General features: G+C 49.8%; 1 protein-coding gene across 1 annotated transcript in view; it reads left to right on the top strand.

Annotated features, from left to right (window-relative positions):
- RFX8 (regulatory factor X8) overlaps window positions 1-25,835 on the top strand; it is a 52,235-nt gene that overhangs the window by 15,844 nt on the left and 10,556 nt on the right. The window contains exons 5-12 of the mRNA XM_070798320.1: window positions 8,338-8,401; window positions 9,854-9,964; window positions 10,989-11,066; window positions 15,011-15,124; window positions 16,651-16,801; window positions 18,996-19,054; window positions 20,349-20,505; window positions 21,821-21,915. Coding sequence (XP_070654421.1) covers window positions 8,338-8,401; window positions 9,854-9,964; window positions 10,989-11,066; window positions 15,011-15,124; window positions 16,651-16,801; window positions 18,996-19,054; window positions 20,349-20,505; window positions 21,821-21,915 — 829 coding nt within the window. The remainder of the gene's footprint in view (window positions 1-8,337; window positions 8,402-9,853; window positions 9,965-10,988; window positions 11,067-15,010; window positions 15,125-16,650; window positions 16,802-18,995; window positions 19,055-20,348; window positions 20,506-21,820; window positions 21,916-25,835) is intronic.

Raw genomic sequence — 25,835 nt, 5'->3', positions numbered from 1 at the left:
CGTTCATTTTCATCATCATCTCAACGGCCAGGGCCATTTTGCACTGTCTTTGCTCTTCTCCTCTGTCAAATTTGACAGAATTGGCCATGTCCTGCTTGAACTTTCCTTTAGCCCTCAGGACTCTGCGTCATCCAGTCCCTTCCCTAGAATGAGCCCTTCCCTTCCCCACCAGGGCAGGCATCTCCCAGAGACCCGCCGCTTCATCATTAATGACGTTTTTCCTACACTTTGACCCCAGGACACCGCATTCTTTTCTGTCTCTCACCTGCCGCTCCCTCCACGGATGAGTCCTCCTCCTGAATCACTTCTCCTGCTCCTCGTCTCACCCACCCCCAGGGATGTTCTGTTGGGCCATCTCCTGGATGTTCCCATGCAGAGGACCCACTGGTCCCTCCCACTGAAGAGGTAGAACTTTAACTTCATTCGCTCCCTCCCATCACCTCTGCCTCTTGACGCCCTCTTTTCCATCTGTGATCCCAAGAGATAGAACCTATGCAGAGGATCACCCTGCAGCCCTCCCTGACTCCCGGGTCACAAGTCCTGTTAATTCTCCCCTCCTGGGTCTCCTGATGGCTCTTCCTGGTTACAGGTGTTTCCTGTATGTCCTCATCGTCTCACATCGAGATTATTTTCATGGGTCCTATGTAAGCTCCCTCCCTTCACCTCACCACTATCTGAACACAGCCATGAGACTAACCTGCCCCCAGTTCTTCAGTTTTTCTCTTTCTTGCTCGGAAACCTCAGGAACTTGCTCTTACCTCCTGTGTAGAGCCTACAGCCCCCTCTTCCCAGACTGGTGACCGTCCCCAGCTCTTTCTATAGGCACTTCCCATCCACGTTGCCAGTTTCTCCCGAATGCACAGCCTTGGTTTCAGCCATGCTCGCTTTGCTCAGAGGACATCAAATGCGTGTCTGTCTTGGCTCCCCATCATCCCGTCCTTGCAAGACATCATTCCTTCTCTCTCAATCCAGCTATCAATCCAATTGCTTGGATGAATCCCCAGGGAATTACAGAGTGGAAAAAAACCATCTCAAAGGGTTCCATACTGTGTGATTTCATTTATAAAACATTTTGAAATGACAAAGTTTTTTTCCTTTCTAGTTGAAGGGTAGTTGATTCACAATGTTGTGTTAGTTTTCAAGTGTAGAGCAAAATGATTCACACACACACACACACACATACACACATATTCTCTTTCATATTCTTTTCCATATGGTTTATCACAGAATATTGAATGCAGCTCCCTGTGCTCCACAGCAGGACCTTGTTTATCCACCCTATGTATAACAGATTGCGTCCGCTAACCCCACCCCCCCAAATCCATCCCTCCCCCACCCTCCTTGCCTTTGACTACGTCAAGTCTGCTCTCTATGTCTGTGACCCTGTTTGTGTCTTGTAGATTGGTTTGTTTGTGTCATATTTCAGGTTCCACAAATAAATGATATCATGTGGTATTTGTGAAATGGCAAAATTTCTGGAATGGAGGACAGCTTCCTCGTTGCCGGGAGTTAGGGGCGTTGGGCTGAGGGAGCAAGAGATGGTGCAGCCGTGGTCACCTTGTGATGAGACACGCACTGTGTCCCAGCCGTGGTGCTGGATGCAGGCATTTCCACAGGCGAGCTACATGCCCACATGCAAAAATGAGTTTAAGGAAGGCTTGGGAAATCCGAGTGAGATCAGTGGATTTGTATCAGTGTCAAAACCAGATTGTGATATTGTACTAGAGTTTGGCAGGATGTCACCATTGGGGGAGATCAGGCAGAGGTAAAATGGAGCTCTCTGAATGATTATTTTATTTTTTAGTGGAGTATAATTGCTTTATAATGTTGTGTTGGTTTCTGCTGTACAATAAAATGAGTCAGCCATAGGTATATGAATACCTATATCCCCTCCCTCTTGGACCTCCCTCCTTTCCCCTTGCTCCATCTCCACCCCTCTAGGTCATCAGAGAGTGGATTCTGAAAAAGAAAAACAAATATCGTATATTAACGCATATGTGTAATCTAGAAAAATGGTGGTGATGAACCTATTTGCAGGGCAGGAGTAGAGACAGACATACAGAACAGACTTGTGGACACAGCAGGGGAAGGTGGGGTGAATTGAGACAGGAGGATTGACATATAGATACTGTATGTGTGTAAAACAGACAGCTGGTGGGGGCCTGCTGTTAGCAGGGAGCTCAGCTCGAGACCCTGAATGATTTCTTACTTCTGCTACCTACATTACAAATGAATCAAGCCTCACCCTTCAGTCCAGGAAAACATGTGATGACAGGTCCTAGGAAGTGGCCAGTCTTCCCCTGCCGACGTCTTCTGCTGGCATCCATCCCCCCTTTGGCAGTTAGAGTCTGGATTGTCCCTGAGTCTCAGAGCCCTGCTCACGCTGGCCTGTGTGCATGTGCGTGTGTGTGTGTGTGTTGGGGGCCGGGGGGCTGGACAGGTAGCACACGTGTTCACACAGTGTCCTAACCAAGCACCTCCCCCTGTCCTCACACACCGAGGAAGGCAGGTGGCTGTGTCCGCCCAGGGCACACCCTCAGGTCCCGCTGTTACAGGCTCACTAGCATTCAGAACCCGGAGGGGATCCCCCAGCCAACCACAGACCAGCATCTTCCTTGTTCCCCAGAGTGACAGCTCCACTGAGCCAGGCGCTTCTCTGAGGGTGCAGCCAACTGAGGTCTGATTAGCACTTTCCTGCTAATATTTGCCTCGGGAAGGAGAAGGCATCTGGATTTTTCAAGGGCATCTTGTGTGTGTGTGTGTGTGTGTGTGTGTGTGTGTGTGTGTGTGTGTGTTTTCTGGACCTCATGTTAAGGAAAGAAATGGAAACCGCGGATGAGAGCATCAGGATAGAGATTTGGCTGGGAGCCAGGCTAGTGGCTTTAAAGGACTCTGGGGGTTTTTTGCTTTCTCATCACTGCCACCACCAGGCACTGCAGAAAAAGCAGATAATCTAATTAAAATCAGTTTAGTCTTGAGATAAGCCCCTGTCTCCTCCCTGTCTCCCCATATTGTCCCTCGGAGCCCCTTCAGAGGAGAAATTCTACTGTCAGCTCTCTGCCACCATCCACCCCGCCCTCTCCTGACGCCAGCGGCTTAGCAGGAGGACAGGATCCCTAGCCCGGGACCTCTTTCACTGGACTCCTCACAGGTGGCCCAGGAGCAAGCAGACCCGGAGCCCTGGTGTCAGAGCGTTTGTTTTCCCTGGAGGTGAGGGAGGGGGTGGGGTGGACGACCGTGTTGTGGTGGATCCCACTGAAAACTGCTGAGGCAGCATTTCCAAGGAGAGACCAAGATTTGATTTGCAAAACCAACGAGCAGCTTGAGGCTTTTTTTTTTTTTTTAAGGAAAATGACTATAAATATGCAGCGTGTGCCAGATGCAAAGAAGCCCTTTCCCAACTCCAGGGCACTTCTTGCCTTGCTCCCCTCTCCAGGGTAACATCTTTATACAGGGAACAGACCTCCCCAGATCCCAGTCTTGTTTAGCTGGCAGCCGGACTGAGCCCTGGACCAGGGTCTAAGCGCTGACCTAGAAATTCTTGGCGAATGGAGGCCAAAGTATAAAATGCTCTGTTATTGTCAGGGGAAGGGGAGGGAAATGGAGAGAGAGTGTGTGTGTGAGTGTGTGTGTGGTTGTCACATCTAGAGAAACAGCTCTGCTTAACATGTTTATTCTCCACCTCGTAAGCAACATTCCTGGCTGACATGTCACAAGGAAAACGTTGTCATTTTCCAAATAGAAGAATCCCTGGTCTATCTAATGTGACTTCTGAGATTAGTGGGACGGAGGCCCAGGTTTCTCTCAGGACATATGAAAACTAGCCCTTGCCCTCATCCGTCCCCCAGTCCACACGCACGCGCACACACACACACACACACACACTCACTCAGCTTTTCCAACTTAGCATATTAAAAGCCTGTAAAAAGCTTCTAAAATCGGGCCTTCCCAAGTCACGCCTGCCTTTGTTCTCTGTGCGTTTGTTCCTCTGCCAGCTCATGAGCTCAGGGGGCTGCCTGGCAGCCCGCAGAACCCAGGACCTTGGGTCCATGGCTGGCTGGTTGTGCCCAGGGGAGCAGAAAGGCTCCAGTTTATCTTTCACATTCATCACCCTGGGAGGGCGAGTTCAAGGGAGCTGTCAGCCAAGCAATCGTGGGCACCGCAGACCCAGAACATCTCGGTGTCTTTCCCACGGAGTCCACGTGGCCCCACTGCCTGCAGGAGGTAAACCCTCCTGGGGGCCAGCCCTCCCCCGACAGCAGGGCTCTGCTGCGTCCCGGGCGGCCTCCTTCTCAGGTATAATCAGGGGTCCAAGTTGCAACCCGCACTTGGGCCGTGTCCACCCTGTGCTTCGCAAGGCTGGTTGGAACTTGTTAAGGTGTGTTTTGTTTTTTTTTTAAATAGGCATTACCTGGTTGTTGTCTAGCAGCTCACAAAACATAGGTGTGGAGGATCCCGCCCTGGACTGCACCCTTGCTGGGGGGAGGTTTGAAAAGCAGGTGAAGCTCCCAAACCATCTCACCTGTTCAAAGCACCCCTCACATCCTCCTCTCCAGCCCAGACGCCCAGACGTGCTGTCTGTCTGCCGAGGAGGCCTGGCTTCTGGTTGCCGTTTTCCCTCGGGAACGACAGACTTTCAGCAGTTTCAAAGGTGTCCCGTTAGATCATCATTTTGCAATTAAGTTGCTCATAAAAATCTAATGGGGATAGAGTTAAGCAATGTAAAATCAACAGCCCCCAGCACAGAAAATAAGGAACCCACGCCCCTCAGCCACACTCAGCCAATCCAGTTTAAAAAGAAGGCTGTTCTTCCTAATGGGAAAAGAATGAAAAAGAATAGATATATGTATGTGTATAACTGAATCACTTGACTGCACACCTAAAACTAACACAACTTTGTTAATCAACTCTGTGCCAATATAAAATAAAATAGATAACCAGCGAGGACCCACTGTATAGCACAGGGAGCTCTGCTCAATATTCTGTAATAAGCTAAATGGGAAAAGAATTTGCAAAACAGTAGATAGATACATGCATATGTGTGTATAACCACTTTGCTGTATACCTGAAACTAACACCACATTGTTAATCAGCTGGACTCCAATATAAAATAAAAATTTTTTAAGTTGTTCTTTTCCACTTTGTTTCAAAACCCTCGCATCTTCCTTTGCCCTCCTCGTGTGCATTCTTTATTATCACACATACGTGTGTCTTACAGCAGTGGTCCCCAGCCTTTTTGGCACCAGAGAGCAGTTTCGTGGAAGACAGTTTTTCCATGCCCTGGGGTGGGAGATGATTTCGGGATGGTTCAAGTGCGCTACATTTCCTGTGCACTTTATTTCTGTTATTATTGCATCAGTTATATCTCAGGTCATCCAGCATTAGCTCCTGGAGGTTGGGGGACCCCTGTCTTAAAAGACGAAAGAGTGGAAGAGGTAATAGTGATGAAGATGTGAAGTCAGAGCTGGATTTCTGGCTCTGTGAATTGTTTCTTGTTTCCTGTACATAACTGGGGAAAATAATGAATTACTCTCCACTACATAATGGGTTGTTGTGAGGAGTAAGGGGGAGTGAATAAGGCACTTAGCAATGGGCAAATGCTCAGTGTATTTTAATCGTTAGTGTCGTGTGTGTGCTTAGTGCAATCAAAAGGATATTAAATAAAGCTTTTTGCAATCATAAGACCTACCCTGATATGAATACATACATTGACTATTTAACTTGAGATGTAAAAGTATCAAGTTGATAAAAAAATAAAATGGGAAAAAAATATATCAAGTTGAGAGGCTTCCCTGGTAGTCCAGTGGTTAAGACTCTGAGCTCCCAACGCAGGGAGCACACGTTCAGTTCCTGGTTGGGGAACTAAGACCCCACATGCTGCATGGCACGGCCTAAAATTTAAAAAACAAGTTAAGGGTGTCTTAACCAGATTCATTCCCTGGGTCAGGAAGATCCCCTGGAGGAGGAAAATGGCAACCCACTCCAGGATTCTTGCCTGGAAAATCCCATGCGCTGAGGAGCCTGGTGGTTGCAAAGAGTCAGACACGACTGAGCAACTAACACACACTCCTAACCAAAAACAGAGTCGTTGATTCATGTTCTTTGAGTAAAAATGGAAATGAAGTCCATCAACGGTGAGAAGATGAAACACCTTGCCTCCACAGTCTGAGGCTGAACACGTCCGGGACGTGAATTCGGTTTTATTACATTTTTATCTTCTTACCTTTGTAATTGCTTCACATTGTTGTTTCACTGCTGTTAGGATGATTTGCAAGGGCAAATGATGATGCCAAAATGATGCAAATGAAAGTCTGGATTAATGACAAATGATGTCAGAACCTGAGAATGTGGATGCAAATTGTAGTTAAGCTAGAAGAAAGTTATATGCCAGAAAGCGTATTCAGCTAACACAACACTTTCGGGAAAAGGAAAAAAAAAAAGGCTGAGTCGTGTGGCATATAATCATGTCCCAGTCCTCTTTACGCTGGACCCTTTTTAGCCAAATTGATCGTAAAAGCTAATGAAAGTCAAATGTGTTTTTTATGTGTCTACACTGTGCTGAGTGAAGCAGACAGTCTGCAGGACCCAGAAGGGACCCTGACCTTCCTCTGACCCCCTTTGTGAGACTGGGAGAATCTGCTAACCTTCATGCACACCCTGGAGACTCTGAGCGAAGGTTACAGGTTCTGGGGGTTGGAAAAGTTCTTTTAGTGGTGGGAGATTGTTATTGTTTAGACGCTCGTTGGTATCCAACTCTTTGCGACTCCATGGACCATAGCCAGCCATGCTCCTCTATCCGTGGAATTCTCCAGGCAAGAATAGTGGAGTGGGTTGCCATTTCCTTCTCCAGGGGCTCTTCCCAACTAAGGGATGGAAGCTACCCCATCCTTCCCCTTCGTCGGGTGGAAAATTGAAGCTCTCAGAGCTCAAGCGACACAAATAAGAGCAGCCAAGGATGCCTGTTCTGTTGTGGAGTTAGCTGCCACCTCCTTCCCAAGCTGCCCTTCCCTGTCCCCCAGCAGTTAAATCTTAACCGCCTGGGCCCTGCCTGTGGGGCAGGAGCCAAGGGGACAGCCCCCATGGAAGCCAAGTGACCTCTCCGAGCCGACTCACCTCCAGGTAACTCCTGCGCCCTGGCTTTGTTTCTGTTGTGGTCATTTGACAGCTTTTTTGTTTCTGTTTAGTCACTAAGTCGTATCTGACTCTGCAACCACATGGACTGTAGCTCACCAGGCTTCCCTGTCCTTCAGAATCTTCCAGACTTGGCTCAAATTCATGTCTATTGAGTCAGTGATTCTATCTAACTGTCTCATCCTCTGTCGCCCCCTTCTGCTGCTGGTGAGTCAGCTCTTTGCATCAGGTGGCCAAAGTATTGAAGCTTCAGCTTTAGTATCAGTCCTTCCAGTGAATATTCATGGTTGATTTCCTTTAGGATTGACTGGTTTGATCTCCTTGCTGTCCAAGGGACTCTCAAGAGTCTTCTCTAGCACCACGGTTCGAAAGCATCAGTTCTTCAGTGCTCAGCCTTCTTTATGGTCCAGCTTTCACATCCGTACATGACTGTTCGAGAATGGACTGACCCAAACCTAAGGTCAAGGGAGAGCTCCTGGGACTTTAGAGAGGCTTGAAGGGGATGAAGGACCTTCCTGCATGAGATGAAAGCCATTTTCCTCCACTTCCTTCTGACTACCACCATCCCAGGCCATCCCTGCCTTGAAGACCTTGAACTTGCATCCAGAAGCAGAAGCAGAGTGTTGGTCTGCTACCTCACACCACGTGCACAGAACTGAATCTACTCTCCATGATGACATGTGAACCCACATGGTGTGCTGACATGGACCTTACATATTATTCCTTCGCAGTTTCCTTGTTCTGTGAAAGTGCCCTGCCCCATCCATTGACTCACAGGATATTATTATCATTTCTGAGTTGATCATTTTCAAAGCTCTAAATCAGAAAATAGAAGACTTCATCTGCATGATGATTTTTCTTTTCTCACCAGAGCAAGTTCTAACCATGAGGACATCATATTCTTGCTTCTGAAGGGAATAAACTTTTAAAAATAAATATGTGATTGTCACAGTTATACAATGAATTAAAAAAAAAAAACTTTAAGCAGGTGATAATCAGCAGTTGTGGAGAGAAACTTGGAGGAGGGTTTTGAAATCAAAGTTGTGTGTGTGTTTGTGTGTGTGTGTGTGCTGAGTCGGTTCCAATGCAACCCTATGGACGGTATTCCCCCCACACAAATAACCTCACTGCAAAAGAACCTTTATGCCTGAGCTCAGAAATAGGGGTCTAACTAAAATTATTTCTCTCTTATCTGTTATGTCACAGTGGAGACATTGTTGCCTTTGAAAAGTCTACTAATTATAACCGCATTCTCCAAGAAGAAGGAGCAGTGAGTGTTGAATAAAATAGATTTGCTATGATAGACCCTGAAATACTCAGTAATTGTTGAATTAGATGCAATTATTTTCCTGTGTATAACGTTATTATGGGCAGCCCTTAGCCACTCACCCCCTGATCCTCAAGGCAATGCTGGCTGATAATGAGGGAGCATCAGGTGAGGAGGAAGCTGGTGGCTGCTCTCAGTGAACGCAGTGCCCGTGGGACACAGTTGGGGTGGCACTCCTAGCCCTCCGGGTAGGGCGAGCAGTTCAGAAGACCTCTCTGTCCTCCCGTGGCGTGTAGACAAGGGCCTACTGCAAACCCACATGAACGATCTGCTAAGCAAATTGAGTAGCTCAGAAGTGAATAGCTCAGTGAGAAGCTTAGGAAGGCTCAGAGTGCAGAACGAGAAAGCCAAGGAGGATATACTGACCCTGGAGCTGTGCTGCCACAGAGCAGGCCATTAGGTTGGAGAGGATGAGGGGGACTCCCCCGACCCCGGTGCAGTCCAGCAGGGCAGGCTCTGGGGCTCAACTTCCAGCTTCCCAGGAATGCTCTCACCTACTCTATTAGAATGGAAATTATTCAAAAGATGTCAGGGAAATCCTGAAGAAATCATCTGAGTACAGTCCTTCATGCAAATCAGGAGCAGCCATGCCTCCCCTTGCTCTGGGGTGGGAGTAGGGCAGGGAGGTGAGCAGCAGGATTGTTGAGTTCACTTTCTGCCGCATGGCCTTTTTCCATTCTTAATGAAAATGTTTTATATTCTGTAATCTGTTCTTCGAAAGGAAAGTCAGTGCCCCTCACTTTCCTTGTTCATTCGGCCCTGAGATTTTATATATGACTGACCATTTCTGTAATCCAGGGATAGTGACCCAGACAGGAGATGGTTTTAGTTCAGGGGCGGACAACCGTGTAGACAAGCATTGTAGAATGTGTTTATGGCATCGGGTTTTTCATAGGCAGGCTTTTTGTTGTTACTATTCAGCAGCTGTGGGCTTCCCAAGTGGCACTAGTGAAGAACGTACTTGCCAGTGCAAGAGATAGACGTGGGTTTGATCCCTGGGTCGGGAAGGTCCCCTGGAGGAGGGCATGGCAACCCACTCCAGTATTCTTGCCTGGAGAATCCCATGGACAGAGGAGCCTGGTGGGCTACAGTCCATAGGGTCCCAAGGAGTTGGACACGACTGAAGCGATTTAGCACGCACACACACATACAGCATTTGTAATGCAAGGTCATTTTGAAATATTAAATATGTAAAATATTAAATCCTAATTGCTCTCTGGTGACTAGAGAGTATAGTCTTATAGAGGAAGGTTAGTATCATTTTCAATGAAACAAGAGGAAATAGTTGCTGGGATCAAGAAAGTGCCCAGGGGTGTGGATGAAAGATTAACCTATAGTAGCAGTGAATAATTATTATCTGACTTAAAGAAATAATCTGTGTGAAAATGGTTTTAGGGTGACAATCATTCACCGATCAAGACAGAACCCATTGGATCCCCTTTGTCTGAATTCAGGAGATGTCCATTCTGGGAGCAGGAACTGGCAAAGAAATACTCCTACCACATGGTAGGCTTGGGACTTCCCTGGTGGTCTGGTGGTTGAGAGTTTGTGCTTCCATTGCAGGGGACATGAATTTGATCCCTGGTTGGGAAGTTGCACATACTACACAGGGTGGGGAAAAAAATTTTTTTTTAACAGTAAGATTGCACACATCGGGGAGACTAATGCTCCGTGCCTTGCTGCCTAGGGCAGTAAATGGCTTCTTAGTCTGCCAGTGATCACAGTTGTACAAAATGAACTAAGATTTGCCTTCTGCCAGGCCCGTGAGGACTGTCATTCCCTCCTGGGCTGGGTGATGGTCAGGAAATTCAGGGCTTCTCCTCACGCCCTATAAAAAGACTCCACCTGGGATCATGTCACATTCTAGAATGAGGGTCTCCATCACAGAGCAAGAAAGAGGTCTGTGTATTTTCTAGCAACTGGGTCTGGGGGCATGTGAAAGGGGAAATTGGGCTTTAGAGGGAAAGGTGGCAAAGATCGGTGGTCTTTAGAGTGGGTGGTACAGACCCAGAAATAAATGAGTTATGGCATCAAAAACGAAGTGACTTCAATTTTAGTTGAAGTTATGCATTACTCCACATGAAATGAAAATGTCGCTCAGTCAGGTCCGACTTTTGTGACCTTGTGGACTGTACCCTACCAGGCTCCTCTGTCCATGGGATTCTCCAGGCAAGAATACTGGAGTGGGGTACCACTTCGCATAACTATCAGTAAAAACACACGGCCCCAGGAAAGAGTTTGGTTGATGCCACAGCCAGATGGTATTATTATAGGGCCTGCAATGCAGGAGACCTGGGTTCAATCCTTGGGTCAGAAAGATCCCCTGGAGAAGAACATGGCAACTCACTCCAGGATTCTTGCCTGGAGAATTCCATGGACAGAGGAGCCTGGTGGCCTGGAGGCCACGGGGTTACAAAGAGTCAGAGCCAGCTGAGCGGCTGACACACACTAGGGCCTCGGCAAGGTCTATGAGAAGCAGGTAATTCTAGAAGTGGGCTGCCAGCCGAAACGACTCTCTCTATCCTCCTAGGTGGCCTTCCTTGCTGATGAATACTGCAACTGTTGTCAAGACATTCTGCAACGTGTGAGGAACCAAGAACTCGAGAAGGTAGGGTTTTATCTACAAAACGCAAGCATTTATGACTTGTTCTTAACCTTTCGGCTTGAAAAGACCCCTCAAGGGATGTGGAGTAGGAATTCATCGCACTAAAGTGCTTAGAATGCAGCTGTTTTATAGTCAGTGAGCTCTTGAAGGTGATATTTTTATTCAGTTTAATCATCTGGAAATTTTCCAAGGTGCTCATATGGATAATTTTACGCTTTAAATATAAACTCAGCTATTTTTAGATCCTAATTCCAGCTGATCTGGAATAAAGTACTGATGGCCCAGTGGTAAAGAATCTGCCTGCCAATGCAGGAGACGCAAGAAACATGGGTTCTATTCCTGGGTCGGGAAGATCCCCTGGAAAAGGAAATGGCAACCCACTCCAGTATTTTTGCCTGGGAAAACCCATGGACAGAGGAGCCTGGTGGGCTACAGCCCATGGATTCCCAAAGAGTTGGACACAATTTAGCGACTAAAGAACAACAACTTTATTTACCCTGGGATTCTCAGAGATGGTTTTCAGAGCTGTTATTGATACAAGCTAATGCACAAGACGGAGAAGGCAATGGCACCCCACTCCAGGGCTCTTGCCTGGAAAATCCCATGGACAGGGGAGCCTGGTGGCTGCAGTCCATGGGGTCGCTAAGAGTCAGACACGACTGAGTGGCTTCACTTTCACTTTTCACTTTCATGCACTGGAAAAGGAAATGGCAACCCACTCCCGTGTTCTTGCCTGGAGAATCCCAGGGACGGGGGAGCCTGGTGGGCTGCCGTCTATGGGGTCGCTCTGAGTCGGACACGACTGAAGTGACTTAGCAGCAGCAGCAGCAATGCACAAGAAGCAGTTTGAAGCAGAGTGCTCTGACATGGGAATCATCAAGAGTGGATTGTATTCTAGAGTTGGCCATGAAAGGCATGAAGAAATCTTTTAACCATTCTGAATTCTATCTTTTACCGTATAAAATGAAACTCCAGAGAAGCAAGTGCACATTTAAATGAAAAGTCTTCTGAGGCTTCAGTGTTCTAAGCACTTCCGCTTTGGGAGATAATATTTACTCAGCATGAAGGCATTTCATGCTTTGTAGAAAACATTGGCCTGAGGGAGGGACAAGGCTATCTTCAGAGTGACCCCTGGCCTATTAACACCATGTTATAAACACCCCCAAGTTGAATATCCAATCCACTTCTTCTTGTCTACGATGCTTCATCAAGTACTAACTGAATACTTACCCTGTGACCAGCACCATTTCCGGAACAAAGAGGGTATTCCCTTGGAGTCTTGAGAAGCTGATAGTCTGGTACTAAAAGGAACAGTGTAAGCCAATGAGTGTGATATGGTATGGAAAGTTCTAGAACACAGTGTGATCGAACTGTTCTCGGCTCCCAAGAGAAGAAAAACAGAGACGCCTGGAGAAGTTTCCCTGGAAGAGGCCATGTTTCGGGCGAGTCTCATAGAAAAGCAGAAGTCCAACAGACGCTACATGGGGGAGAAGAGGGATTCTGGGAGGAATGCATGGTGCAGGCAGAGGCAGAGGGTGGTCACAGGACAGGAAGGTGGCTATGACCGGATTTATGATCTCACCGGCCCCGTGGGAAACCCTGACTTATTGAGAAGGCGATGGGTTGGCAGTGACATCAGATGCCATATTATGGGAGCAGAGGGTGGGGAGGAGGCTTTGCCACAGTCAAGGTGACAAGGAAGGAGGGCTGGGTCTGGAACAGTGACAATGACGTCAGAGAGAAAGAGGGACAAATCAGAGAAATATTTCTGTAGCAGGCGAATCGGGATGGATGACTCGGAACGTGGGAGGCGGGACGAGGGGTGGGCCGAGACAGTGCTCTCTCATCCAGACCCATGAGCCCCAGAAGCCTCCAGCCTCGGAGTCAAAGGATTCCTCCTCCCTGCTCAGGCTCTTGTCTTTATCATTAAATACCAGAGTCTCTTTGGAGATGTCTTCTTTTGAAGAGAAATCTGAAGAGATTTTCAAATCCGGGGTCAGCACTCACAGCCTACACAGAAGAAACAGCTTAAGAGTCTGGGGTTCTTGGAGTACCTGGAGTCAGTACTGTGTTGCCTCAGGATATCTGAGCTGCAGAAATCTCAGAAGGCGAGAGTCTTCATGAGCTGGCAACTCAGATGGGCCACCAGGTCCACATGGGAGGAGATAAAGAAAGGGCCCTGCCATTTTGTTTCTCAACAGAAGTCTTTAAAGAAGGCTCCTGAGGCTCGGGGAAGAATGGACACATGTATACGTGGCTGAGTCCCTTTGCTGTCCACCTGAAACCATCACAGCACTATTAATTGGCTAGACGCCAATACAAAATAAAAAGTTAAAAAGATGCAGCTGGCTTTCAGGAGGTACACTCAGAATAAAGTGGCAAATACATTATGGAATTATAGGCTCTTTTACCAAGGTTTATAGCATTAACCCAGTTCATGATAAAATGCTATTTCACTTTAAAATGAATAAATATTTTGCTAATAATAAAAAGAAGTACCCTTTGTAGAATCACACTGGCTCCCTTTAGCTGGCACTGTCCTTAGTCAAAGCTATGGTTTTTCCAGTAGTCTGGTATGGATGTGAGAGCTGGACTATAAAGAAAGCTGAGTGCCAAAAAATTGATGCTTTTAAACTGTGGTGTTAGAAAAGACTCTTGAGAGTCCCTTGGACAACAAGGAGATCCAACCAGTTCATCCTGATGGAAATAAGTCCTGAATATTCATCGGAAGGACTGATGCTAAAGCTGAAACTCCAATACTTTGGCCACCTGATGCAAAGAGCTAAGTCATTTGAAAAGACCCTGATCCTGGGAAAGATTGAAGGCAGGAGGAGAAGGGGACGACAGAGGATGAGATGGTTGAATGGCATCACCGACTCTATGGAGATGAGTTTGAGTAAGCTCCAGGAGTTGGTGATGGACAGGGAAGCCTGGTGTGCTGCAGTCTGCAAAGAGTTGGACACGACTGAGTGACTGAACTGAACTGAACTGTCGTAGGTGAATTCCAACATGATGTCAAGGAGGAGGCAATGTATCTTCGGTTATATATGGTTACATGTCTTCTTGAGCTGAAAATAATTGAAGGGGTCAGCCAGTCTCTGAAAATGCATTCTGAACTCTGGCTTGTGCCCCAGGGCCCGATCTTCGTCCTACTGTAATCAGTAGAGCCCCCTTGTTATCATAATCAGCCTTCCTTCTAGAAAACTGCCTCAGGACCAGTCTTCCACTCACCCAGCAGGTGCCCTCTGATGGATGTAAAATCACTTCTAAAATACAGCTTGGGAGACCTTCCTTAGTGCTCCAGTGGCAGACTCTGTGCTCCCCAGGTGGGGGGCCTGGGTTCCATCCCTGGTCAGGGAGCTAGATCCCACAAGGCACACTAAGAGTTCGCATGAAAGTGAAAGTGTTAGTCGCTCGGTCATGTCTGACTCTTCGAGACCCCATGGGCTGTAGCCCGCCAGGCTCCTCTGTCTGTGGGATTCTCCAGGCAAGAATACTGGAGTGGGTTGCCATTCCCTTCTCCAGCGGACCTTCCAGACCCAGGAATTGAACTTGGGTCTGCTGCATTGTAGGGGATTCTCTAACATCTGAGCCACCAGGAAGCCCTAAGAGTTCGTATGCTGCAGCTGAAAGATCCTGTGGGCCACAACTGAGACCTGGAGCAGGTCTTAGTTATATTATAGATAAATTCATTATTTATTAATAAATATCATTTATAAAGCATTTATTTATTAATAAATAATGAGATTTACTTACTTAGATAAACATTTTTAAAAGTAAAATACGATACATTAAATACAGCTTGGAAAAGCCAACAGGCAAAGCTTTCCATGGGTTGGAATGAAATTCATCCAGTTACCGTTCAGGGTTGATGAACTGCCTGTGGGGGACTGGTCTCACCAGGCACAAAAGCAGGGCTCAGAGCTATGTTCTGTCCCTCACGTCAGGTGGAGGACTTGCTGATGTCCTTCTGGAAGTCTCTGCAGCAAGACACAGTGATGCTCCTGTCGCTGCCCGACGTGTGCCGGCTCCTTAAGTGCTACGACGTGCAGCTGTACAAGGTAGGCTGTTCCTTCCAGGTGCTGGCTTGTGTCCTGTCCAGAAGTTGGTACCCAGTGCTGGGGGCTTCCCAGGTGGCGCTGCTGGTACAAACCCGCCTGCCAGTGCGGGAGACGCAGGAGAGGTGGGGTTGATCCCTGGGTTCAGGAAGATCTCCTGGAGAAGGAAATAGCAGCCCACTCCAGTACTCTTGCCTGAAAAATTCCATGGACAGAGAAGCCTGGCGGGCTACAGTCCATGGAGTTGCAGAAAAGTTAGACATGACTGAAGCGACTTAGCATGCACACACTGGGGTTAGAGCCACAGCCCTCACACTCTGGGGTGTCCATGGATCTCAGATCTTCTGAGAAATCAGTGGTGGACCCAGTGGACCAGGAGCCTTAGATCTTTTCCTCAGACTCAGTTTTCCTTTCTGAATTCACTGAGAATCCAAGTGACCTCGTGTAGAGACAAAGCCAGTGAGTGTGATACAGTCTGGAAAGTTCTGGAACACAGTGTGATTGCACTGTTCTGGGCGCTCAAAGGAAGAACAGAGATGCCTGGAGAGGGCTTCCCAGAGGAGGCCATGTTGCTGGCAAGTCTCGCAGGAAAGGGGAAATTCTACGGACTCAAAACGGAGGAGAACACACGTGCAGGCAGGAACACGTGGGGCAGGCAGAGGCAGAGAGTGGTCACAGGTGTCACAGGGCGGGAAGGCCGCAGTGACCGGACTTACTGCCTCACTTGCCCTGTAGGAGACTTGGGACTTCCTGAGGAGACGGTGGGTTGGCAGTGACATTGATGCCATATTATTGGAGCAGAGGGTGGGGAGAAGGCTTCGCCACAGTCAAGGTGACAGGGGAGGAAGGTTGGACTGAGAGATCCGATGACACTAGAGAGAAAGAGGGACAAATTAGAAAGAGGGACAGACACAGGGTGACCGGCCAAATTGAGTCAGAGTCCTTACTCTGATGTTTCAACAAAAGAGGGCTTTTAAAAATAGGTAATTGGAGCCGTTGCTTTGGATTGTACACAGCTTCTGGGGTTTGTAGGTTTGTTTTTTGAACTCTGTGTCTAGAATGATTAATTGTGGTTTGGGAGTCAATTATATGTAATTTCTGGAGTGAAATGTGCTTTCCTTAAGCTTGTCATGAACTTTTACCTTTTATTTTATATTTTTTTTTTTAGGGAAAAAAAAATATCGGGCTTCTAAAATTTTTAACATAAAGGTTGAAAACTTGAGGCTGGGTTCAGCCCTTAAGTATTTTGGTTTGACCTCAAAACCAAAACCAGTCTCAGCCAACATTCATGTTGTGTACACTTGTGAATCTGTCCTCAATATTTTGAAATCTTTGGAAGAGTTCTGATTCCAGCCTCTGCAGCCTGCTGTCCTGCCCAGGGGGCAGCAGCCAAGACTCCGTGGTGGCTGCGTCCTTAGCTGGGTGGGGGCCCCTCTCTCGGGCTGTGGCTCACGTGACCCCGCCTCGTGTGACCGGAGGCTGCCCGCACTGGCTGGCGGCCATGTGTCGTCTTCTCACTTCTGTTGTAGGGAATTGAGGACGTTCTCCTCCATGACTTTTTGGAAGATGTTTCTATTCAGTATTTGAAATCTGTCCGGTTGTTTAGTAAGAAATTCAAGCTGTGGCTCCTCTCTGCTCTGGAGGGCTTTCCAGCCCTCTTACAGATCTCCAAACTCAAAGGTGGGTTTCCATGGAGAACGTGGATTATGTGAATGCAAGTGCAGCATCTAACTTTCCACGTGGGGTAGGTCGTCTCCCCTTTACTGCAGCCTGAGGCATATAGGATCTTAGTTCCCCAGCCAGGAATCAAACCCACACCCCCTGCAGTGGAAGCATGAAGTCTTACCCACTGGACTGCCAGGGAAGACCCCTCTCCCGTCTGGTGTCTTTTTGCCTTCGTGCACTGAACTGCAGTCCACAAGTCCTGGCCACTTCAGCTTTCTCAGCTTTTCCTTTAATGCCCATAAGGGAGGCATGTGTTGATCCATCCACACCCTTTGCCAATTCCCCAAGCAGGGCCAAGGGGGTGGGGAGGTAGAAAAGGCAAGGGAGAGGCCAACCAGCTCTGCCATCCTTGGCTCACTGCCCACCCAAGCAGGGCCAACAAGGGTCCTGGACCCTCTGTGCTCTGCTCAGGCCCCACGAGGCTCCAAGAGTATCGCTCCCTCCTTAGAAATTCCTCCCAAGGCCCAACTTGCCCACACTCCAGGCCTCCGGACATTCACACCCACGTGGAGTGTGAACACAGGAGGCTGTTGGTCTGCTCAAGCCTGCAGCGGCTGCTCCAGGCCTTCCTGAAGCTGACTGTTGGTGTCCCTCTGACGCCGTGGTCCTCATAAACTCCAGCACACGCCCACTGGACGGACAGTGTCTTTTACAGTCCTGAAAATACCCTTGTTTCCCGCTCCTGCCTTTGTGAGGTTCTCCATCATTGCCTCTAGCTCTCCCCGCCCAGCCCCACCCTTCCTGGGCAGCTCAGGCCTCTCCCGGCACCCAGCCCTCCCCACCTATTCCCCTCCGCCCTGCAAGTCCGCCTCCCTGGCACCCTGTGTGTGCCATCTCCCCCGAGGGCCCACAGAATGGGCCATGCCTTATCTTCAACCCCTGGCACCCCCAGCGCCCCTGGCTGCATTGATCCCTGTTTGACCCATTTGGAAACTCCCAGGCCCAGGGTGTGTGATCACCAGTCAGGAATGTGCCAGAAAGGGTCCCCCAGAGAGAACCGTGAGGTCTGGTGCGTGCTTGGAAAGGGGACCTAGGACAGGGGTCCAGTTTTCCGTGGCCTCTTCCCCACCTGCTCTCATCCTGCCCTCCGGCTCTCATCCCTTCCCCTCCCCAGGCTCTTCAGTAGCTTCCACACTGATGGTTCTGCCTTCAGCCTCACTCTCCTTGGTCACACAGCCCTCCCCTCCCATCTCCCCAGCACCTCTGGCTGTGTTGATCCCTCTTTGACCCACTTGGAAACTCACAGGCCCAGGTTGTGTGATCACCGTGTCCCTGTTGTGTGGGTGGGCCACGCTTCTTCACTGCTTGACCTCTGACCCATCCCCACCCACCTGGCCCCAGGGACCTCCAGCACCCACTGGCGCTCCCCAGAGACTCCTGACTGGTTGTGCCCAAGAAGCCCTTGTTCCTGCTTCTGTTTGCACCCCATCGGCCTTCCCCAACCCCTTGCCTGGCCAACTCCTACTTACGTGTTAAGACCCAGACTGAAGATCCACTTTCAGGTGGAGCCGCTCCTGACACTTTCTGCCCCAAGAAGCCTTCGCTCCTTTCTCCCTATGGCTTATGTTGCCGGGAGCGCTTGCCCTGCTGGTGGGAGACTGTGCCTTGGTGACCCGTCGCTAGCCGGAGCCCCTGGACAGTGGAGGTCCCTCTCCTTCCTCCAGCCGTGCAGGCGCTGGAGGGAGTATCCCCATGAGTGAACACATGAATGAAATGAGTGAATGAGCCCATCCAGGAGGGCGTCCCCCTCTCTCATTTTCGCATTTCTGGTCATTTCCCAAGGAGAGCATGCAAAGATGTGGAAGCTGGAGGAACTCAGAGTTCCTGGGCAAAATGGTCACCTGTACAGAGCCCACGAGGCAGGTGCTGCTGACACCATTTTTCTAGCGTTGGGCGGGGGAGGGGGTTAGTCACCTTGCCCGGAGGATCTAGAGCCATGTGGGAAAAGGCAAGGGAGGCAGGGGTACTGGGGGCCTGGCTGTGTGGGGCAGGCCGGCGGCTGTGCCATTCTGGGCAGACAGATGTGCCAGCTGTGGGCACCACCTGTGTGCGCCTCCTCTCCCTGCCTGCTCCCTCCCCCCGCCCCCAGTCAGTCATGTGAACTTGAAGTTATAGGATCAGTAATGGCTGTTTGTATTGCTCTTGACAGAGGTTACTGTGTTTGTCAAAAGGCTAAGAAGAAAGACATACCTTTCCAACATGGCGACGGTAGGTTTCCTGAGTGTCCCCCGGGCCCTGTCCTGGCCCCCCACTCACCCAGGTGTGTGTTGGGGCCACCAGGTTCTGGGCTCTGACCCTCTCTGTCTTGAGTGACCACACAGCTTCACTGTTAGAGGAGGGGAGGAGAGGGGCCAGGGAAAAGGTTCTGGACTCTGTGCTGAAATCCCATGGCAGCAGATGGGGACAGAGCCTGGGACCGTCCTCTGCCCGAAAGCAGCCCCGGCCAGGGAGGCGTCCAGCCAGGCCCGCCTCTGACAGTCTCCATCCTCCCAGCTCAGAACTTCTCCCCCAGACCCAGCTCCTCCAGCTGGTTCCCCCTTCTGTGCTCGAGGGCTGATGGCCATGACTTTGCAGCACAGCCTCCATCCTGACCTGCCTGCAGCAGCCACCTCAGGCTCCAGAGCCAGCCCTGCTCGGAGCCAGCCCTTCAGTATTGCCCTGGGGGGTTTACTTAGCACCCAAGGGCTGGTTTCCTCTCCATAAAACTGAAGTGACTGTAGCGCCTGCTCCTGGGGCTGGGATATGGGTGACCCACCTCCCATCCTACAGACCCTGAGTGTGGAAGGGATTGGATTGTCCCCTTGGGTGTACATGTGTGTGCTCATTCGTGTCCGACTCTGTGACTGCATGGACTGTAGCCCGCCAGGCTCCTCTGTCCATGCGATCCTCCAGGCAAGAGTACTGCAGTGGGTTTCCATTCACCTCTCCAGGGGATCTTCCTGACGCAGGGATTGAACCCATATCTCCTGCGTCTCCTGCATCTGCAGGCTGATTCTTTACTGCTGAGCCACCAGGGAAGCATCCCCTTGGACACTGGAGGCCAAATTCACTGCCCAGGGCTCCCAGGGGAAGAAAAGACATGGCTTCTGAGTCCCCTCGGCCACCCTGTAGAGTCCACCCACCTTTTGCTTTTCCAGAAACACACTTGCCTTGTAGACCCCGAGTCACCCACTGGTTCTCTGTCTGGAGCATTCAGGCTCCTTGCTGGGGGCACAGAGGATAAGGAGCTGGGAGAGGAGGCGCCACAGGCCCTGAGACCCCACACCCACCTGCCCCCAAGCAGAAGTGTTCTAAATGCGGCATTTCAGAAAGGCAGTTATAGAATGTGGGAAATTTAGACATTTTCATTGTCAGCTGGGATTCCATTTTAGTGGGCAATACCCCCAATCCAGTTTTCTTTCTCTTTGATAACTACACAATCATGGTAATTTGGAGAGGGGGCATCAGGCCACAGTAAGATGATGAGATTTCAGTAAGTGTTGTGTGTGTCCTTTGTCTTCAGACCATGAGGATGGTGCTGAGAAACAGCAGGAGGGTCAGCGTCCTGAAGTCGGATCTATGCACCATCTTCCATCAGGGCGTTTTGGATAGTTCCCAGAAAGTCCTGCCCAGGGACCTGAGCGGCGCCGATGTCCTGGGAGAGAACACAGAGATGAAATGTAATCCTCCTTCAGCCTCTGCTTTGGGCAGTGTTTGGTATATGATCGGGGCTGGCATGGCCATCCCCAGTAAATGAATCTGATCCTTCCCTGGTGGCTCAGTGGTAAAGAATCCATCTGCCAATGCAGGAGACACGGGTTCAATTCCTGGGTCAGGAATATCTCCTGGAGAAGGAAATGGCAACCCACTCCAGTATTCTTGGCTGGGAAATCCCATGGACAGAGGAGCCTGGCGGGCTTACAGTTCATGGGGTTGCGAAGAGTCGGACGTGACCTAGCAACTGAACAACAACAGTCCTTGATAAGTAGCCCCTCCCCTACCACTTGTCTGTCCCTTGAAGATCTCCCTGCTCCCCACTACCTGGCTGTCCCAAGTCCCAGATCCTCCCCCAGGAGACTCCCCTCCAACCAAACCAGCATCTGAAAAGCATACACCAAACCCAGTAGACCTCAGGGCTATGGAAACCCCGCCTCCCAGGCCACTAACTCTGCTAGAAATCCCAGGTGACTCCCCAAACCTTGCTCTCAACCTCAGCCCAAGCTCAGAGAGACCTAGGAGGTGTGAGGGCCTGCCAGCCTCCCCCAAGTGCCTGCCAGCCTTCCAGGGCCTCCTTGTGTGTCTCTCCAAGGGGGCACAGGTCTGGCAGGGAGACAGCCTAACAGGTGAATGCTCAAGACGTGCCTGGAAATACTTCCGGATGGAGCCTGGCGGTGCCTCTGCCAGGGCCGAGGCAGTCCACTGGGTTTTCCAAATCTTCCTGGAGTGTAGTGGCACTCAGCTGGGGGGACCAAAGGCTGTCCTTATGCCCTCTCTCCCCTACTGCTGCCTGCACAGGTGGGGGCCCCGGTCCCCCCATCACTTCCCAGCCTCCACCCCTCAGGTCTGTGCTGACAGAGTCCACAGCCCCCGGCAAGGCACCTAACATCCCTCAGCGGCTTTGATGTCCTTCATCCCCTTTATAAAAACAGCGGGGATGGGTGAGGTCATGTCTGTATCATGCAGTGAGCTCACTTGGAGCCGGGTTCTGCGTAATTACAAGGTGTAGTTATGATTTCAAAATCTTTCTTCCCATTTCAACGAGGAGCAGAGGGGGTCACTGGAAAGCAAAAGCACAGAGCTCTGAACCAGACGACCTGGGGTGACACATCCCACCCAAGAAGGCAGCCTTTGTGTTCACAATGAGTGTGAGGCCCCAGGGGATGCCTTTGAACTGCTGTGAGGATGTGGTCCCCTAGGTTACCTGGTATACAAATACCTACTGGGGAATTCTGCCGCATGGCTCACCATCTTTTGGTTTGTTTTGTCTGTTGATAGGTTTGAGCAGTTTAATTTCTTTGCTGGGGACATCAACAGATCTCAGTGTATTCATGAATTGTCTGTCTTCGAATCTCCAAGAATTTGTCTTCCAGGTACAAAAACATATATTTTTTTTTAAAGAAAAGAGGCAAGTGTTGGTCATTCTAGCTACATTATAGCACTGAGTGCTCAGGACCTGGTGCAGAGGGAAAGGGTTTTCTCTGGGGCTCTGGACAAAAGTGTGTCATGGTGGGGATGGTACTTCAGGATGGGGAAGTGGTATCTCGGAGGCTTGTACATCATACAAGTGTGTGTGTTTGCTTGCAAGTGCCACATGTGTGCATGGGTGAGCATGTGTGTGGGTGGGTGTAGGCAGGTAAGTGTGAGCACGTTTGCCCTTGTGAGTGTGTGAACACCAAGCAGGAGTGTTTAGGAGGGAGATAGGTTTGTCCATTGAGGGATATTGACTTAAAAATAAAGTTACAACCTAAAAGTTGAGAGTTATGTTTAATTCAGCGGAAGTTTTTAGGACTTGAAGCCTGGGAGACAGCGTCTCAAATGACCCTGAGAGAACTGCTGCAAGGAGGCAGAGGGAAGAGTCAGGTTATATAGAAATTTGCAACAAAGAAAGGGCAGGTAGTCTGAACATCAAAAGCATTTTGTGAATTAAAACCAGATATCCCAAGTTAAGCAATCTAGTGCTTTTCTGTGTGTGGAAGATGCAGGAGTCTGGGCTCTCTGAAGTCCTTCCTTTCATATGCATCTCAGCCATCTGGGGCCAGAATCCTGTGTTTTTCACACCCAGAGATCCTCAGGGCTCACCGTAGGGAATGGCTGCAGCCTGTGGGTGCCAGACTGCAGCTATTCTTTTCCTCCCTTGGTGCCCCGAGGGCTCAGGAATTCGCATTTGGAGGGCTGGGATCACTGATGACTGTGACGTCCTTGTTTACTGATGTGCCAGGAGATACCCCATTTCTCAGGGAGAACGGTGCTCGTATGGGGGTTTTACATACGGTCCCAGGAAAGTGTCAGGCTTGGGTTCATGAAAGCCAGGATGAATTGGTTTTGGATGTGGGTGGGTTTGGTCCTCCTGACAGACACATCACTTGGGTTCAGTACACCCTTTGGCTTGATTGTCATCATCACCAGTATCAGAAAGTCTCATTACTGAATCAGGTTCAGCCGCTCACTGCTCAAAAATCAATACTGGAGTGAAGCACATGTTGGTAGACAAGAAAATTGGTTTTGATCAGAACGCTTGCAATCTGGATTGAGATGATGAAACTTGGTGTCCCCAAAACCACCTCTAGAGATTCTGCTTGGCCCTGAACATCTTTAAAGGGAAACGGAGAAGTGATCTCAGTTAATCACTGAGAAGAGGAGGGAAGGGTCCTTGCCATCCTCCACTGCATGCAGGCTTGTGTCCAGGCTCGTCCACTCCTGGCAGTCTCTCTCTCTCTCTTTTTATTTTTTTTGTCATGTCTGCATGTGTGCTTCAGTTGTGTCCAACTTTTTGCAACCCCATAGACTGTAGGCTGGAGAAGGCAATGGCAATCCACTCCAGTACTCTTGCCTGGAAAATCCCATGGACGGAGGAGCCTGATAGGCTTCAGTCCATGGGGTCGCTGAGTCGGACACGACTGAGCGACTTCACTTTCACTTTTCACTTTCAGGCGTTAGAGAAGGAAATGGCACCCCACTCCAGTGTTCTTGCCTGAAGAATCCCAGGGACGGGGGAGCCTGATGGGCTGCTGTCTATAGGGTCACACAGAGTCGGACACGACTGACGTGACTTAGCAGCAACAGTAGCAGACTGTAGGCTGCCAGCCTCCTCTGTCCGTGTGATTCTCCAGGCAAGAATACTGGAGTTGGTTACCATTTCCTTCTCTTTAGATGCTCTCTTGTTCACACAGTTTGTTCAGGAGATTACTAAAGGGGAAGCTGGGAAAGAGATTTGGTCATCTGTTGATTCTTACTCTTCATTTCTACTTCTTTAATCTGCGGAAAGAAGCAATAGGTCAGGCAAAGCATTGCATGATCAAAAGGCCTGAAAGGTGTACTTGGGCAGGAAATGCACAGGGCAGAGCTGGGGAGGTGGTGGGGGGTGGTGCCTGGTTCGAGGTTAATGACAGAATGGAAGGGGCCTCCTCCAAAGAGCACCTCCTGCCAAAGGCTGCTTCCAGTCACCCTGTCGGAGCTGATGATGCTATTGGGGGAACCCCAGCACCAGGCCCCAGTGGACCCCAAACGCCTTCTGCCCATGAAGACACCACCCTTTGAAAGCTAAGGCATCTGGGAATGGGCTTGACTGGGAGGTGAAGGGCAGGTAAGAGTAAATTAAGCTGAGAAAGGGAGGCAGCATTCCTGAGAGAGGTCGGAGGAGTGGAGTGGGCATAGAGAAAGCGGGGGACCAGTCTAGGGAAGAGGGGAGACATCTCTGCACCAAAGAGCCCTGGAGGGCCTGGAACCAGAATGTGACTCAAGTTTTCTCCAGCAGTCTCCAACAACAGGTCTTCCCAATTCCTCCCTCCCCCAGAAAGCCCAGGGAGGAGCTTGACAGCTGGGTTCTAAGCCTTGGCAGGTGTCTATTCTCATTCTTTGCTTCTTAGAAATAATCTTTTCAGATTCTGTGTGGGTTTTTTTTTTATCATTTTATTTTCTGTTTATTTTTGGCTGGGTCTTCTTGCTCCGTGGGCTTCTCTCTAGCTGCAGTGAGCGGGGCTGACTCTTGAGTTGCGGTGGCTTCTCCTGTAGCAGAGCACTGGCTCTGGGGTGCACAGGCTTCGACACTTGCAGCACGTGGGCTCAGTAGTTATGGCTCCCAGATTCTAGAACTCTGGCTCAGTAGTTGTGGCACATGGGCTTAGCTGCTCCACAGCACGTGGGTCTTCCCGGATCAGGGATCGAACCAGCGTCTAGGTTGGCAGGTGGTTCTTTACCACTGAGCCATCAGGGAAGCCCTGCTGCGTGGCTTTGATTTCTCCTCCTTGGTCCTTGGCAAAGTTCGCTTGTGCCAGAGGTCACGTGCGCAGTTGCATAGCTGTGGAGGCTCCGATTTGTTCAATAGGGTGAAGCTCTCTGTCCTCTGGTCCTCGGTTCGGGCACTCACGCAGCCTAGCTGTACCACAGCCGAGCCCACTGAGACCACGGGTACCAGTCCTAACCCCGCAGCAGCACAGGCCCAGCCTGCGTCCGAGCCCACGTGACATGGTGTGTCCACCCTCACCCCCACAGCCCTCATGAATGAGACATCTCAGGAAAGCGGTGGTTTTGTGTCTGCCTGCATTTGATGGGGTTGTTTTTCTAAAACAGCTTGTCTGATTAAAAAAAAAAAAGACTACTGTCAATAAAATACTCAGGCTGTTAAAATGTGAAGCCTCCGGCATGTCCAAGATGACTAATCATCTCAAGTTGTTAGCATCTGGAACACAGGGAGACGCTCAGCTGTGTTGTGTTTCATTTGGTTCCCCCAGTTCTCGTGCAGTTTGGGCCCAAGAGGAATTTCTAAACGTGGGAACCCAAGGAGTCATGCTACTGGCAAGAGGGGGAAAGCTCTGGGATTGGGCTGAGATCGCCCACTGCGCCTTCTCTGGGTGGTTTAGGCACATCTTTGTGTGTGCTGAACCCCAGCAGGGGTCCTCCCAAGAGCCCCCCTATCCAGGAGGTCCAGAAGCATGGGGAGAGCATGCCCCTGCTAAGGCAAGTCTGTTACCAAACCCAGGTTCGTGTTCAGGATGCACTGAGAAGCCGAACAGACTAGAAGGTCAGAGGTTGGAGTAGAGAAAGGTTTATTGCAGGGCCATTCAAGGAGAACAAGGGGCTTATGCTCAAAACTCCCCAGAGGCTTTCAGCAAAGCATTTTCAAGGGCCAGGTGGGGGAGGGTCTCGGGGTGTGTGATTAGCTTTGCACAGTTCTCTGATTGGTTGATGTTGAGATAACAGGGCAGTTAACGTTACTGATCCTTAGACACTGGAAGGCCTGCGGGCTGTGTGCTCCTGATCATTATGTAGTTTCTTCCACTTGTTGGTGATG

Source organism: Bos indicus, chromosome 11 (assembly GCF_029378745.1).
Source record: "Bos indicus isolate NIAB-ARS_2022 breed Sahiwal x Tharparkar chromosome 11, NIAB-ARS_B.indTharparkar_mat_pri_1.0, whole genome shotgun sequence".
In the NCBI taxonomy this organism is placed as follows: Eukaryota; Metazoa; Chordata; class Mammalia; order Artiodactyla; family Bovidae; genus Bos; species Bos indicus.
Note: the sequence above shows the minus strand (reverse complement) of the source record. Positions and strands in the feature narration are given on the sequence as shown.